Source organism: Doryrhamphus excisus, chromosome 3, assembly GCF_030265055.1.
Source record: "Doryrhamphus excisus isolate RoL2022-K1 chromosome 3, RoL_Dexc_1.0, whole genome shotgun sequence".
Taxonomy (NCBI): Eukaryota; Metazoa; Chordata; class Actinopteri; order Syngnathiformes; family Syngnathidae; genus Doryrhamphus; species Doryrhamphus excisus.
In genome coordinates this window covers 24143886-24157560 of record NC_080468.1, presented here as the reverse complement: position 1 = coordinate 24157560, position 13675 = coordinate 24143886, and the positions used below count along the sequence as shown (strand labels likewise).

Below are 13675 nucleotides of genomic sequence, written 5' to 3'. Positions count from 1 at the left end.
CGTTTGATTAATGTTCATGTTAAAGGTTAAATAACTGTTAATAGTTATCCTCCCTATCCGTGTGGAAGTGGTAAGTTTTTGGCAATTTAAGTTTGAAGGAAATAACTTGAAGGCTACCGTTTAGGTCGCTAGCTCTCTAGTTTGCGAGTTAGCATGTGTCTCAAGACCCTGCAGTTGCGCAATATGTTGTAAATAAAAAGAGTATAAATGTGACTATAGTCGTGTTTTGTCATGTCTACAGGGCTCTAATAATGCTTTGTTCATTTTAATCTGAAAAAATAATTTGTCTACCCACCAACTATATGTGGTTTCTTAAGTTTTTATTATTTGCCGTTTTATTATTAGTATATTTATTTATTACTGATTGATTGATTTTCTTGATTTGTTTATTTATTTTTCATCTTATTTTGTGTAGAAAAATAAAAATTAAGATATTTGAGAACAGTGGAATGTTTTATCTGAGCTTTTATTGTAGAAAATCGGAAGCAAAGCGAAGTTTTTAAATTTTTTTGTTTTTAATTTTTTTTTTTTTTTGGAAAACCTGATGTGGCCCCCAAGTAAATTGAGATTGAGACCCCTGCCTTAGAGTTTAGGATCAGTTAAGACCTGCCGGACACTTTTTTTAAATGTATAAATCTTGTAATATTAATATGTTCTGTAAATGTATTCGCCCAGTGTGTTTGAGTGTGTACGTTAAGGCGGTCGGTTTGAAGCTAAGGGTGGGGCTCGCTCGTCCCAGTCTTATCTTTGCCACACACACACACACACACACACACACATAAAAGAGTTAATTTGGTAAACCCGTTTTACATATACAGTGTGTGCGTGGCTCCTTTCTACCTGAGCGCTCGCGCATGCGGACTAGTCCTTGCCCTGCTGCTGCCGCTGCACCAGCCAGAGAGGAAGATGCACTGAAGAGCTGTCGAGTACTGTCGATGTGAAATTCGTCGCTTTTTCAACGGAGTTCTGCGCTGAACGCTCGGAGTCCGTGGATCCCGTCACAGCTTGGTGAGTTGTCGTGTTAGTTTCACTGCATGTTTTGTGGGTGTGGGTCCGTGTGGATTTCTCGCGGCTGTTTCCTCCTTTTTTTTTAGCGCGTCTCAGAGAGCCGCAGTGAGTTCACTTGGACTTACAGCTGGTGAACGCAGACACCAGACTGCGTTCACATTTTTACATTTTCTTCCAACTAGCTCACATACGCCCGTTTAATGACATTCTTTTCAGAACACACTGTAAGGGCTATACCCCCACCAAACATCGGCTATGTTTTGGCAGACAATATATACAGTATTATTGATTTCTGTAAATAAGTACATAAGAGTCAAAGGATATGTGTTTATTCTTGCTGTTGCACTTGTTAGCTGTCTATCACGTTTATTGTTGCTCCAGGCTATGCTAATATTTGTCACTTGTGTTTATGATCACAATCTCTGAGGCTATTCGTGTGTTCCTAGTCTTATTGCAGTGTACAGTATTAAATGCAACATTGAGGGTGTATGTCTTGTTTAAAATGACATATTTTGCCAGCTTTTCATTTCTTCACACATCCAAAAAGTGTCCTTTGTGCATTCATTCATTCATTTTCTACCGCTTTTCCTCACGAGGGTCGCGGGGGTTGCTGGAGCCTATCCCAGCTGTCTTCGGGCGAGAGGCGGGGTACACACTGGACTGGTGGCCAGCCAATCACAGGGCACATATAGACAAACAACCATTCACACTCACATTAAATTAACCTAGCATGTTTTGGGAATGTGGGAGGAAACCGGAGTACCCGGAGAAAACCCACGCATGCACGGGGAGAACATGCAAACTTCACACAGAGATGGCCGAGGGTGGAATTGAACCCTGGTCTCCTAGCTGTGAGGTCTGCACGCTAACCACTCGACCACCGTGCCGCCCTCCTTTGTGCATTTTCCAGTTAAAAAAATTCTGTATATATATATATTTTTTTTTTACAGAATACAGTAATGTTAATCAGCTAAAGTTGCTAGCCAAACATTAAATAATGAAATTGCATCCATCTAAAAATATATTTATGCTAAAGGCCATGTTCTGGAAAGAGATATCTGTCCTCGCTCTCATCGTAACCCCAGAAACGAGAGCATCCCGACTTGAAAGGCCAGCTCTGTCACAACAAATTTCATGCAAAAATTCTGTGTGTTGCATTGACTGTTGTTGCCATGGCGACAGCTTCGTCCATTGTATTACTGCAAATGTGCCTATTCAATTTTTTGTTTTTATATAATAATAATAATAATAATAATAATATGGTAGAAGAAGTCTGCAGCAGCCAACCTGACATTGACTTGACATCTGGTTTTGACTCATTTTCCAGCAAATCATCTGCAGCCTCACAAGTTTGTGACGCTTGGAAGGTGTTAATAATGTTAACAACTATCTCTCCACCCTCATATGTGTTGCTTTAACACATTGTCACATGTTGGGTTTTTTTTTTTTTTTTTTTAGTTTGTCAGGATTAGTACACATAATATACTCAGGGTGGGTCCTGACTCTTCTACTTCTGAATGGCTGCACACAAAAGGGTGAAAACATGTCAAAACACATGTAGATTGCGAGCTACTTTATTGATGCTGAGGGAAATTCAAGTGCATGCATGCATTTCTCCCCGCAGCTCAATGTGTTTGACAAAACATCATAACTTTAAAGTGTTTTGTCCAAATGAAATGAAATTTGGTACACATCTTCAGGGGGCCTGACAAGCACATGTATTAAAAATGGCCACTCTTTGCAAGCAAGTTATTGACCATTTTTCTAATGATACAGTAAACCTCGGATATATCGGATTCAATTGTTCCCACTGGTTTTGTCCGATATAAGCGAAATCCGTTATATGCGTATACCGGAAAATTTCCTTTTTACATCCGATTTATATCCGGTATATGCGTAAATCGGATTTTATCAAGGCACTTCCTTGATTATGTTTCCAATGTACCTGGATGCACAGGCAACGCTGCAAACGCTGCAAATGACGTCGTATAGCGGCCTGTCACGATTCGGCGAATCGGAGCGCCACGATTTCGGCCATCCGATATATGCGAGGGAAATTTAATGGAAATGCATTGGAACGAGACTGGAGATTTTGTCCAAAATAGGCGAAATCCGTTATAAAAAAATCCGATATATGCAATGAATTTTTATTGGAAATGCATTACAGAAAAATCGGTTCTTTTTTATCTGTCCGTTGTGAGCGAATTTCCGATATATCCGAGTCTGATATATTCGAGGTTTACTGTATTTGTATTGCAAAGCATGTTGAGCACAACCCATAGGGGGCGCCATAAATCATGGTGTAGTGTTGAGTTAGGATAATACCATTACAGTATTCATTCATTCATTTTCTACCGCTTTTTCCTCACGAGGGTCGCGGGGGGGTGCTGGAGCCTATCCCAGCTGTCTTTGGGCGAGAGGCGGGGTACACCCTGGACTGGTCGCCAGCCAATCACAGGGAACATAAAGACAAACAACCATTCACACTCACATTCATACCTATGGACAATTTGGAGTCGCCAATTAACCTAGCATGTTTTTGGAATGTGGGAGGAAACCGGAGTACCCGGAGAAAAACCACGCATGCACGGGGAGAACATGCAAACTCCAAGGGTGGAATTGAACCCTGGTCTCCTAGCTGTGAGGTCTGCACGCTAACCACTAGACCGCCGTGCCGCCCCATTACAGTATAATCTTATCAAATAAGTATTTATTTAGCCTGTTTGCATGTGACACTTCCACATAATTTTTCATCTTGCCGCATTACGTGAGTCGGCCTTCGTTCGTGTGTCTTCAAGGTGTGTGTGTGTAAGGTCAAATCAATTTGTAGTGTCAATATTTGCCTGTTCCCAAAGAGTTGTGCGAGTACTGTATTGAAAAGCAGAATTGAGGTATCACGTTGACGTTCCAGCTTGGTGTTAAGTTCCTGGGCGTGAATACGAGGAGTGGACGGCATGTTCCGTCAGACCAGAACAATCCTGTTTAAGCTCTTAATGTGCTCATTGTATATTCCTTCCCCAGTTCATCAGACTTGCCACTTGCCTGGTTCATATCTCTGGTCTACAAGCTTCGGCCTCACATGCAGACCACCATCAATACGAGGTATTATAATACAATACAATGCAAGGTCCAATTCACTGTTGGGTTCTCTGCATCCAGGTCAGTGCTGACTTTTGGGAATGCGGAGCAAAGGATGATAATTAGGCCAGCAGAGAGGCGCTAACAAGTGTACACATTTCATATGTTCACACAGCAGTTCCGACCAATCACCATCACCATCAATGAGTAATTTATGTGAAGATATTATTAAGCCATTTCAACTACATGCTAACTAGCATGTCAATAAAAAGTTTTACATTCTCGTTAAAGGTGTAAAAGCAAAATGCAAATTATATCGGAGGCCCCTCATGAGCAGGGGCCCCGACTATTTTTTTACGTTTGAATTGAATGATGTCATCTGGTCTTCAGATTGGCTCCTGTCACTTTCTTTTACTTTGACAACCAATCAGGAGGAGGCCATTGTGTGGCCTACAAACACACACACTGGCCCTGATTTTGTCGTCGGCCAAGTAAACAAACCATCATTGTTTATAAGTCGGTCTGTTACCAGGGCGATCAGAAGCATGCCATGTTGGTCGTCATGGCAGCACATGGCAACACCAACCCTGACATCTATACGACACACATTTTCTCCTATGCACTAATTGCCCATACAAAACCCTATTGGTGATTTTGACAATTGAACGTATTTTTGTAGTATTTCAGCACTTAAAAAGGAATGAACACTTGGCATACTGTAAAAAATATGTTTCTGTGCATTCAGCTAAAAAAAATCAAATTTATATTTTTAAGGAAATTCAGGATTAGATTTACAGTATGACATGATACAGTATGACCTAACTGGCACAATTTATTAAATGGCAAAACCTGGTTAATCAAATACACACTCCTCTTAAATGAGTCTACACTAAGTATAGATCATTTTCCACATGCTTCCGGAATTTCACAATGGGGAATGTCCCTGTGTGTGTGTGTATGAATGACTTATCAGTGAACAGAGATGATAAGAAGATGAAACAAATATGAAAAAAGATGGCCGCTTCGATGTGTTTGGGCTCATGTGACACCAACCTGCTGAGAGTGTCAGTGGTGTGAGAGTGTAAATGATGTGAGGAGGATGAAGAAAGATGTTTGCATGTGCTGAGAAAAAAACAAGCTAGGCAGGTTTGAGGGGCGCATGCACGTATGCACACACAGACACACACACGTGCACGTTCTAAGTAAATGCTAAACTTTCATGGAAGCTTGCAAATGATGTGAGTTAATGTGTCAACACAGTGAAAGTCCACTTGCTGTAAGTGGATTTTTCCAAGTCATTTGTTACTGTGTCATAATGGAAAGCAGGGGTCTCAAACTCAATTTACCTGGGGGCCACTGGAGCTAGGGTCTGGGCAAGGCTGGGCCGCATCAGGTTTTAAAAAAAAACCCCAAAAAAACGCATTTATTAAAAACAGAAAAATGAATAAACTTTGCTTTGGTTCCGATTTTCTACAAGAAAAGCTCTGATAAAACATTCCACTGTTCTCAAATATCTTACTTTTTATTTTTCTACACAAAATAAGATGAAAAATAAATAAACAAATCAAGAATAAAGAAAATCAATCAATCAGTAATAAATAAATATAATAATAATAATAATAATAAAACGGCAAATAATAAAAACTTAAGAAACCACATATAGTTGGTGGGTAGACAAATTATTTTTTTCAGATTAAAATGAACAAAGCATTATTAGAGCCCTGTAGACATGACAAAACACGACTATAGTCACATTTATACTCTTTTTTATTTACAACATATTGCACAACTGCAGGGTCTTGAGACACATGCTAACTCGCAAACTAGAGAGCTAGCGACCTAAACGGTAGCCTCCAAGTTATTTCCTTTAAACTTAAAAAGCCAAAAACTTACCACTTCCACACGGATAGGGAGGATAACTATTAACAGTTATTTAACCTTTAACATGAACATTAATCAAACGTAATATTTTCTTCTGGATACATGATACCATACAGCATCCATATCAAACATTCATATCATTCATATTCATAACATCAACTTTCATATCAAGGCGGGGGCCTCAAACTAGTGTCCTGCGGGCCACATTTGGCCCGCGGGCCGCATGTTTGAGACCCCTGATGTAAATGAATATGTTCCTATTCAATCCCTGATGTTGTATATGAATCGCAGCAAGTTTAATGGGAATTGAGTTTAAATAACAACCAGCATGCAGAACTTCCTTGACAAATGTCAATTTTTAACTGACTTTCATGGTTTGGCAGCAAAGCATGATGGGAAGTGTAATTTCATGATTTATTATTTGCTTTATTCAACCCAGATGGTGTGACGTGTTCCTAAAGCCATGACTTGTCATCACTTCCCTGTGGGGTCCTCCTCCCCTTCCCATGCCTGCCCATCACCTCGGTGACTTTGTCGCCCCTGGACCACTTCCCCACTCTTACGCAGTCTGCTGCTAGGATGCACGTGATGGACAGCATCTCGCCAGCCAATGACAGCGAGGCGCTCTCAATTTTTGAGGACAGAACCAATATGGAGGGACCACCACCACCTCCGCCTCCACCACCACCACCACTGCCTCCACCTCCTCCTCCTCCTCCGCTGCTCCCTATGCTGGGAGACACCACGGGAGGCCTGAGGAGCAAGAAGAGGGTGAGGAGCTTCTTCTGGAAAACCATCCCAGTGGAGCAGGTATGGATTTATACAGTATGTCATGGAGTTGAACGCATTTTTATTATATTAATATATATTATTATATATTATAAAAAAATGGAGGCTGTGCATTTGTTGCTTCGAGTTATTTCGATGGCTGCTTTCATGAATAACTTCCTGGCAGGTGAGGGGGAGGACCAACCTGTGGACTCAAGAGCGAGTGCAGCAGCAGTACCAGATTGACGCCCACACGGTGGAGGAGCTGTTTGGCCAATCAAACACTAAGACCGCACCCACCAGAGGAGCGTGGGTCCGCAGCTCGTTCCGGGAGCCGAAGGATGAGGTAAGGCGAAGCTCGATGATGATGATGTTTATGATGATGTGTAAGGTGAAGGCGTCCACATGTCGACCTGCAGGTTTCCATTCTGGACAACAAGAGAGGCATGAACATTGGCATCTTCCTCAAACAGTTCAAAAGGTAACACTCGAGTGATGTGCGTGTGGTCATGTGACTTGCTCACCCTCATTGCCAAGGTGTTGTGGGTAAAACACACACGACATGCTGGTGTTATGTTGGCATGTTGCACGCTTTCAAGAGCCTCATCTCCGCGGCGTTGTGATGTCTTACGCACTTTCTTGCATGACGGCTGTGTTTGTTGGCTGTGTTCAGTGCGTGTTTAGTAAACATGGTGACGCATGGCGGCGTGAAGGTGTTGCGCTCATGTGAACGCTGACATCACTTCAGCCTCACTATACACTCATAGCACCGATACATTCATTCATTCATTTTCTACCGCTTTTCCTCACAAGGGTCGCGGGGGTGCTGGAGCCTATCCCAGCTGTCTTTGGGCGAGAGGCGGGGTACACCCTGGACTGGTCGCCAGCCAATCACAGGGCACATATAGACAAACAACCATTCACACTCACATTCATACCTATGGACAATTTGGAGTCGCCAATTAACCTAGCATGTTTTTGGAACATGCAAACTCCACACAGAGATGGCCGAGGGTGGAATTGAACCCTGGTCTGCGCACTAACCACTAGACCGCCGTGCCGCCCAATAAATGAAAGTGAACTTCATATTTCTATTTGCATGCGTCGTATGCCACCTCCAAATATGCAGGAAGAGAGTTCACTCTGTGCATTGGTTTCAGCACCTTGACATGTTACTTCCATAGAACAATGGCATGTACGGAGTGAGCCCTTTTGTCAGTCATACCATCTCCAATTAACCTAGCATGTTTTTGGAATGTGGGAGGAAACCGGAGTACCCGGAGAAAACCCACGCATGCACAGGGAGAACATGCAAACTTCACACAGAGATGACCGAGGGTGGAATTGAACCCTGGTCTCCTAGCTGTCTGCGTGCTAACCACTCGACTGCGCCGTGCCGCCCAGCACCGATACACTTCCTGTTTATTCACAACTATGATCTCTTTCAGATCCAATCAGGCTATCATCGATGACATTCGCCATGGCAACAGTGAGCCGTATGGGGTGGAGCCTCTGAGAGAGCTGCTTAAGCTGCTGCCCGAGACGGATGAGGTGACATTTTCTCAGTGACGAAATTGTCATGATGAAAGATTTGGACATTATGACGAAGTGGAAAGAAAAATGACCACATGGTCGTTTTTTGACATTGCACAACAAAGCAGCTACAGAACCACTGTCATAGCGCTAAGGAGAACAGTGCTCAGCCAGCATCAATAGCGCAGATAAGTTAATTGTAAACAACAACATGGCAACTGTACCACGCATACGTTTTCACACAGAGGTAGACACACACTTATGCTAATTGTGTTCATGTTTTATTCTGCCCAGGTGAGGAAAATGAAGGCTTACAGCGGCGACGTCTCCAAGCTCTCATTGGCGGACGCCTTCATGTACCTGCTGATTCAACTCCCCAGGTGAGCTACTGACTAGGGATTGACCGTTATGGTTTTTTTGGGGCCGATGCCGATACCGATTTTTTTCCATCACCTTCAGCCGATGGCCGATTTTGCTTGGGCCGATATTTGTGGCTGATACTGCTTTTGATCCCTTAATTTACATTTTTATTTTTCTGCACAAAATAAGATGAAAAATAAATAAACAAATCAAGAATAAAGAAAATCAATCAATCAGTAATAAATAAATAAAATAATAATAATAATAAAACGGCAAATAATAAAAACTTAAGAAACCACATATAGTTGGTGGGTAGACAAATTATTTTTTTCAGATTAAAATGAACAAAGCATTATTAGAGCCCTGTAGACATGACAATTATTAGTTTTTATTATTATTTGTGATTATAGTCACATTTATACTCTTTTTATTTACAACATATTGCGCAACTGCAGGGTCATGAGACACATGCTAACTCGCAAACTAGAGAGCTAGCGACCTAAACGGTAGCCTTCAAGTTATTTCCTTTAAACTTAAATAGCCAAAAACTTACCACTTCCACACGGATAGGGAGGATAACTATTAACAGTTATTTAACCTTTAACATGAACATTAATCAAACGTAATAATTTTTTCTGGGTACATGATACCATACAGCATCCATATCAAACTTGCGCGGGCCGCACTAAAATTAAACTTTCATATCAAGGCGGGGGCCTCAAACTATTGTGTGGCCCGCAGGCCGCGTGTTTGAGACCCCTGACTTAAACTGTTATGTCTAGCGATCACCCAGTGAAATATGATGGGCTTAGTAAAGTGTTAAAAGCAAGCAAACTATTACTTGTGAAAATGCGTTCTTGATGTGATTCAACAGTGGGGGCGGGGTACCATGACTATGTGTGTTGAGGGGTCCTCTGTAGCCGGGGCAACACAAAGCGGCCCGATATATCGCCGGCCGATGTATCGGTCGATCCTTACTTAACACCTTCCTCAAGTGTCTGACTTGTTCCTGTTCTTGTAGTTACACGGCACGAATCGAGTCCATGTTGTTGAAGGAGGAGTTTCCCAGTGCATGCGAGGCCATGAGGGGCAACATCAGTGCACTTCGCTCAGCAACGAAAGGTTACACCCCTACATTACCACCATCATCATCATCATCATCACCTTTTCCCAGCATATTCACACAGCCTGGCTATTTTTATCCACGTGTGAATGAAGTCCTCAACACGCTCCATCTTATCCCCCTCCAGAGGTGCTGGGTTGCCAGGAGCTTCATGCCGTCCTCCACCTGGTGCTGCAGGCTGGGAACATCTTGAACGCCGTAAGTGAGAGCATGTATAAGATCAGGAAGTGCTGTGGCTTGTGTGGTTAAATCCAGATGTCTTTCAGGGGGGCTATGGCGGCAACGCGGCGGGCTTCAAGCTGTCCTCCCTTTTGTCTCTGGCTGACACCAAAGCCAACAAACCGGGGATGAACCTGCTACACTTTGTGGCGCTGGTCAGTAACAACAACAACAAAACACACTGACAACTGAGCTCAGTTGGACTCATTTGAGTTAATCTTCTCAGGAAGCTCAGAAAAAAGATGAGAAGCTTTTAGAGTTCCCATTGAAGTTGCTTCATGTTCAGGCTGCGTCCAGGTGAGAAACAGCACCCCCTTGTGGCTGTATTCTAATCTTCTTTAGTAAAACACTTCTTTCATAAAGGATCTCTGTGGAGACGCTGGACAGTGAACTGCAGTGGCTGACATCCCGCACGCGCTCAGTGGAGGAAAGTGTCCAGATGGACACAGAGCTCCTGCAGCAACTGGACAGCTTCCTACAGGTACCGACTCCTAGAACTTAGAACCTGTACTTCAGCTCATTGTGGTTTGTTTTTGTGCTTTTGTCATCTTAGCGTGCAACAGCTTCTCTGTGCTCGCTGCGAAGTGGCCAGCAGCTGCTGAAGAAACAAGCCAATGAACTGATAGACTTCTTCTGTGAGGACAGTGAGATGTTCCGTCTGGATGACTGCTTTGGCGTCCTTCATGGTTTCTGCTGCAAGTTCACCAATGCCGTCAAGGTAGTCCTCAAGTCAGTTTAAGCTACAAAATGTAATAATAATTCATTTTAAGCTTTATTATATGGTCATAAAAGGACAACAAAGAGCGAGAAGCAAAGGAGGCAGTCAGACGCAGTCGGTTACAAGTTCTGGAAGAACAGAAAAGACATTCCTGGGCCGGCGGCGAGGAGGTAGCACCACACGAATATACACAAAAATTTGAACGAGGGGAAAAAAAAAGATTGTCCTGTGGGTGTTGCAGGTGGGTGGTGCCATCGGCGTGCACTGTAGCAGCGAGACTGACCTCTCAGCAGCCATATTGCGCCATGACAAGGCTAGCATGCTGCTGGAGCTCCTCTCGCCAAAGTCCCGCCCATTTTCCAGCAGCTTGTTCACTCCACGGGGACGTGCGGGTAGCTTGCGACGATCCAGACACTCGCCGTCCACCTCGCCATCGCTTGCAGGAGACCGTGAATTGAGCACTCTCTTCACATTCGCCGCTGAAAACCACCAGACGTCATCGGCGTCAAAGGTGCCTCCTCAGAATCTACCCCTCACACCGACAGGCCCGACAAACCTCAATGATCATCTGACGCATGTTAGCACCACGTTAAGCCAAGAGGACGTTATGTCCGATTTGAACAACAATGGCAAAGATGACCTCAGTTCGGTCTTTGACTCCAAGTTGTCACTTTCGGAATGCAACAAATGCCAAATATCTTCAGCGGTTGACGTTGACAACTGCAGCGCAGCTAACAACAACAAGAACATGGCCGTGCTTTTAGAGAAGCGCTGTTTGGTTCCTGAACTGAAGGCCTTCAATGAGGTCCCTACCATTGCTGGCCGCTGGGCAGAGGACGTGCCGCGCAGAAGCACTCATCTCCATGGCGACCAAAATGATGTCACCGTTAGGGACGTGGAAGGGGATAACGAAGATAAAGTTGTCGTGTGGTGCGTGACGAGTGTGTGCGAGGCGGCGGGTGAGAAAGTGTACAACCAAGGAGGAAGTGACCCCTCCTCCTCTGCCCCGGGTAAGCACACGCCTTCAGAACGAGAACATCCAACCAATAGCAAGTCTGAACCCATCAGCAGCCAACCAGTGCCTTCCTCGCAAATCTGCGTCACCCCATCAACTGCTCCTGCGACACCCGAACTCACCACTCGTCAAGAAGCAGTCAGTCCAGAGGCAGAAATGCAGGGGTCCAAAACTCTCACCGGGTTGTCAATCGTTGACAAACGCAAGAAGTCGGCATTTTGTCATGTGGGCAAGGAAGCAACGTTGGCCAAAACTTCCACAAAAAGCCATGCCACTACCTCCAAAACCGGGACCAAACCCAGACAGGTACGCACCCTCAACAGCTCTGAGAACCAGAACATGAGGAGGGTGGTGCCCATCTCAAGGACCAGTAGAGGAACACCGGCCTCTCAAAAGCCCCCCGCGGAGAGAGCCTCCACTGACCCCTCATCCCGACACTCCAGCCTCCACAAGGATTCAAAGGAACAAAATGCTCGAAATCAGGACTTGCAAAGGAAGCCACTGGTCCGAAAGTTAGAAGAGAAGATATGCCGCTCCACATTGCGGGCTCTAGGGAGCGGTGCCAGCCTCAGTGCTCCTGCCACGCCTTTACACAAAGGCACCCCCCCCTCATTGAGCCCGGGTTTCGCTCGAAGCACCGCCTCTTCATCTTTCAGAAAAACACACGCCACCCTGCCTCGACCCACTGTCCCCAAATCTGCGTCTCAGTCTGCACCCTTATCTAGCCCTGCCTCCCCCCTCACCAAAACAACCTCCCTTAGAGTCACCACCACCTCCACATCTGCTGACCACCCTCACCCATCCTCCTCCTCCTCGTCTTCCTCCTCTTCCGTGCTGAGGAAGACTCAGAGCACCAAGACACCCTACTCCTTCACTTCCCCTAAAAGCCACAAGCAGAGCAGCAGCAGCTTCAACAAGGACCCAGGACATCGGCCCATCTGGAGATAGCACATCACATTTCCTGTGATTGGACTCTAGTTGAAGTAGACTGAATTTAAATTATAGCCTCAAAAAATGTTGTTATATTTTCATGTGGCACATCTGGAAAATGAAGAAATATTGTTTATATTTAAAAAGTGACACTATATAAACGCATTGGTTCTTTTTAAAATGATTTACATTTGTTTCTTCTAATTAAATACGCCTTTTAATTTACATACATGTGCTTTTGATGTTGGTTAGAAATGTCTGAGGGGAACTTCTGCATTTGAATGGTGAGCTGGATACTGTCCTGACCGTTGTTACTGATTATGTGTACTATGAATAAGTACTTAAACCACTCAATCTGGGATTTTTTCCACAAGGGACAACCCTTCCACAGCAGCATCGGATGATTGCAGGGCGCCACTTTGATACATTTTGTGTGTTTAAAGATGGTAAAACCAATCCTATGTACTGTGGGTCGACAGTGCTTTGTGCACACTACAAACCTTGCAATCATACCTGTATCTCGTGTTCCCAGCATCACCCACTGGTGACGTGTGACTGTTTTTTTTTCCATCTGAGTTCAACAGCTCCTGCCGTGTTAATGTCCAAGTAGAAGCTGCAGTAACACAATCACTTTATATGACTTCTATCAAAACTGTAGAGTCTAATTCGGACCTACTTCCTGGTACGGCACGCTAAACATCATGGGAACTGTAGTTCTTTTTTTGTATAAACATAAGATTAAGATTAAGATATGCCTTTATTCGTCCCTCAGTGGGGAAATTTGTATAAAACATAAAGCTGATATGTGTCTTGACTAGGGATGTCAATCAAAAATGTTGTTGATTAATCATTTTGTCCATGTTAACTCAACTAATTGCAGGTAGACGCAGTTTTTTTTTACATCTATAATAAGGAGGGATGTGAATATCTGTTAAACGGGTTAAGATGCGATTCAAAAATGTAAAAACAGAAAATTTTAAAAACAGAACAATTCGATAAGATTCAATAAGACACGATTCAATGGTTATTTGTTAATGCATAC

At 43.8% G+C, this 13675-nt stretch overlaps 1 protein-coding gene across 2 annotated transcripts; it reads left to right on the top strand.

The window, feature by feature from the left end:
* Positions 1–846: 846 nt before the first annotated feature.
* Positions 847–13630, top strand: LOC131125898 (FH2 domain-containing protein 1-like). Of its 2 annotated transcripts, XM_058067903.1 has the most exons (15): positions 847–1008; positions 4030–4110; positions 6407–6777; positions 6923–7081; positions 7155–7216; positions 8184–8286; positions 8563–8648; positions 9650–9750; positions 9879–9949; positions 10018–10125; positions 10197–10267; positions 10334–10451; positions 10524–10688; positions 10763–10858; positions 10930–13630. In XM_058067903.1, exons 3-15 carry the CDS (start codon positions 6547–6549, stop codon positions 12649–12651), a joined length of 3093 nt encoding a protein of 1030 aa, XP_057923886.1. In that variant the 5' UTR covers positions 847–1008; positions 4030–4110; positions 6407–6546; the 3' UTR covers positions 12652–13630. The 2 variants fall into 2 exon arrangements, with proteins under 2 accessions (XP_057923886.1, XP_057923887.1); XM_058067904.1 differs by lacking the exon at positions 4030–4110 and having other exon boundaries at positions 871–1008.
* The last annotated feature ends 45 nt before the right edge of the window (positions 13631–13675 follow it).

Coding starts and splice junctions, on each gene's coding strand:
- LOC131125898 (XM_058067903.1), top strand. CDS start 6,547: ATGCACGTGATGGACAGCATCTCGCCAGCCAATGACAGCGAGGCGCTC. Junction 7,217..8,183: donor TTCCTCAAACAGTTCAAAAG/GTAACACTCGAG, acceptor GATCTCTTTCAG/ATCCAATCAGGCTATCATCG. Junction 9,751..9,878: donor ACTTCGCTCAGCAACGAAAG/GTTACACCCCTA, acceptor ATCCCCCTCCAG/AGGTGCTGGGTTGCCAGGAG.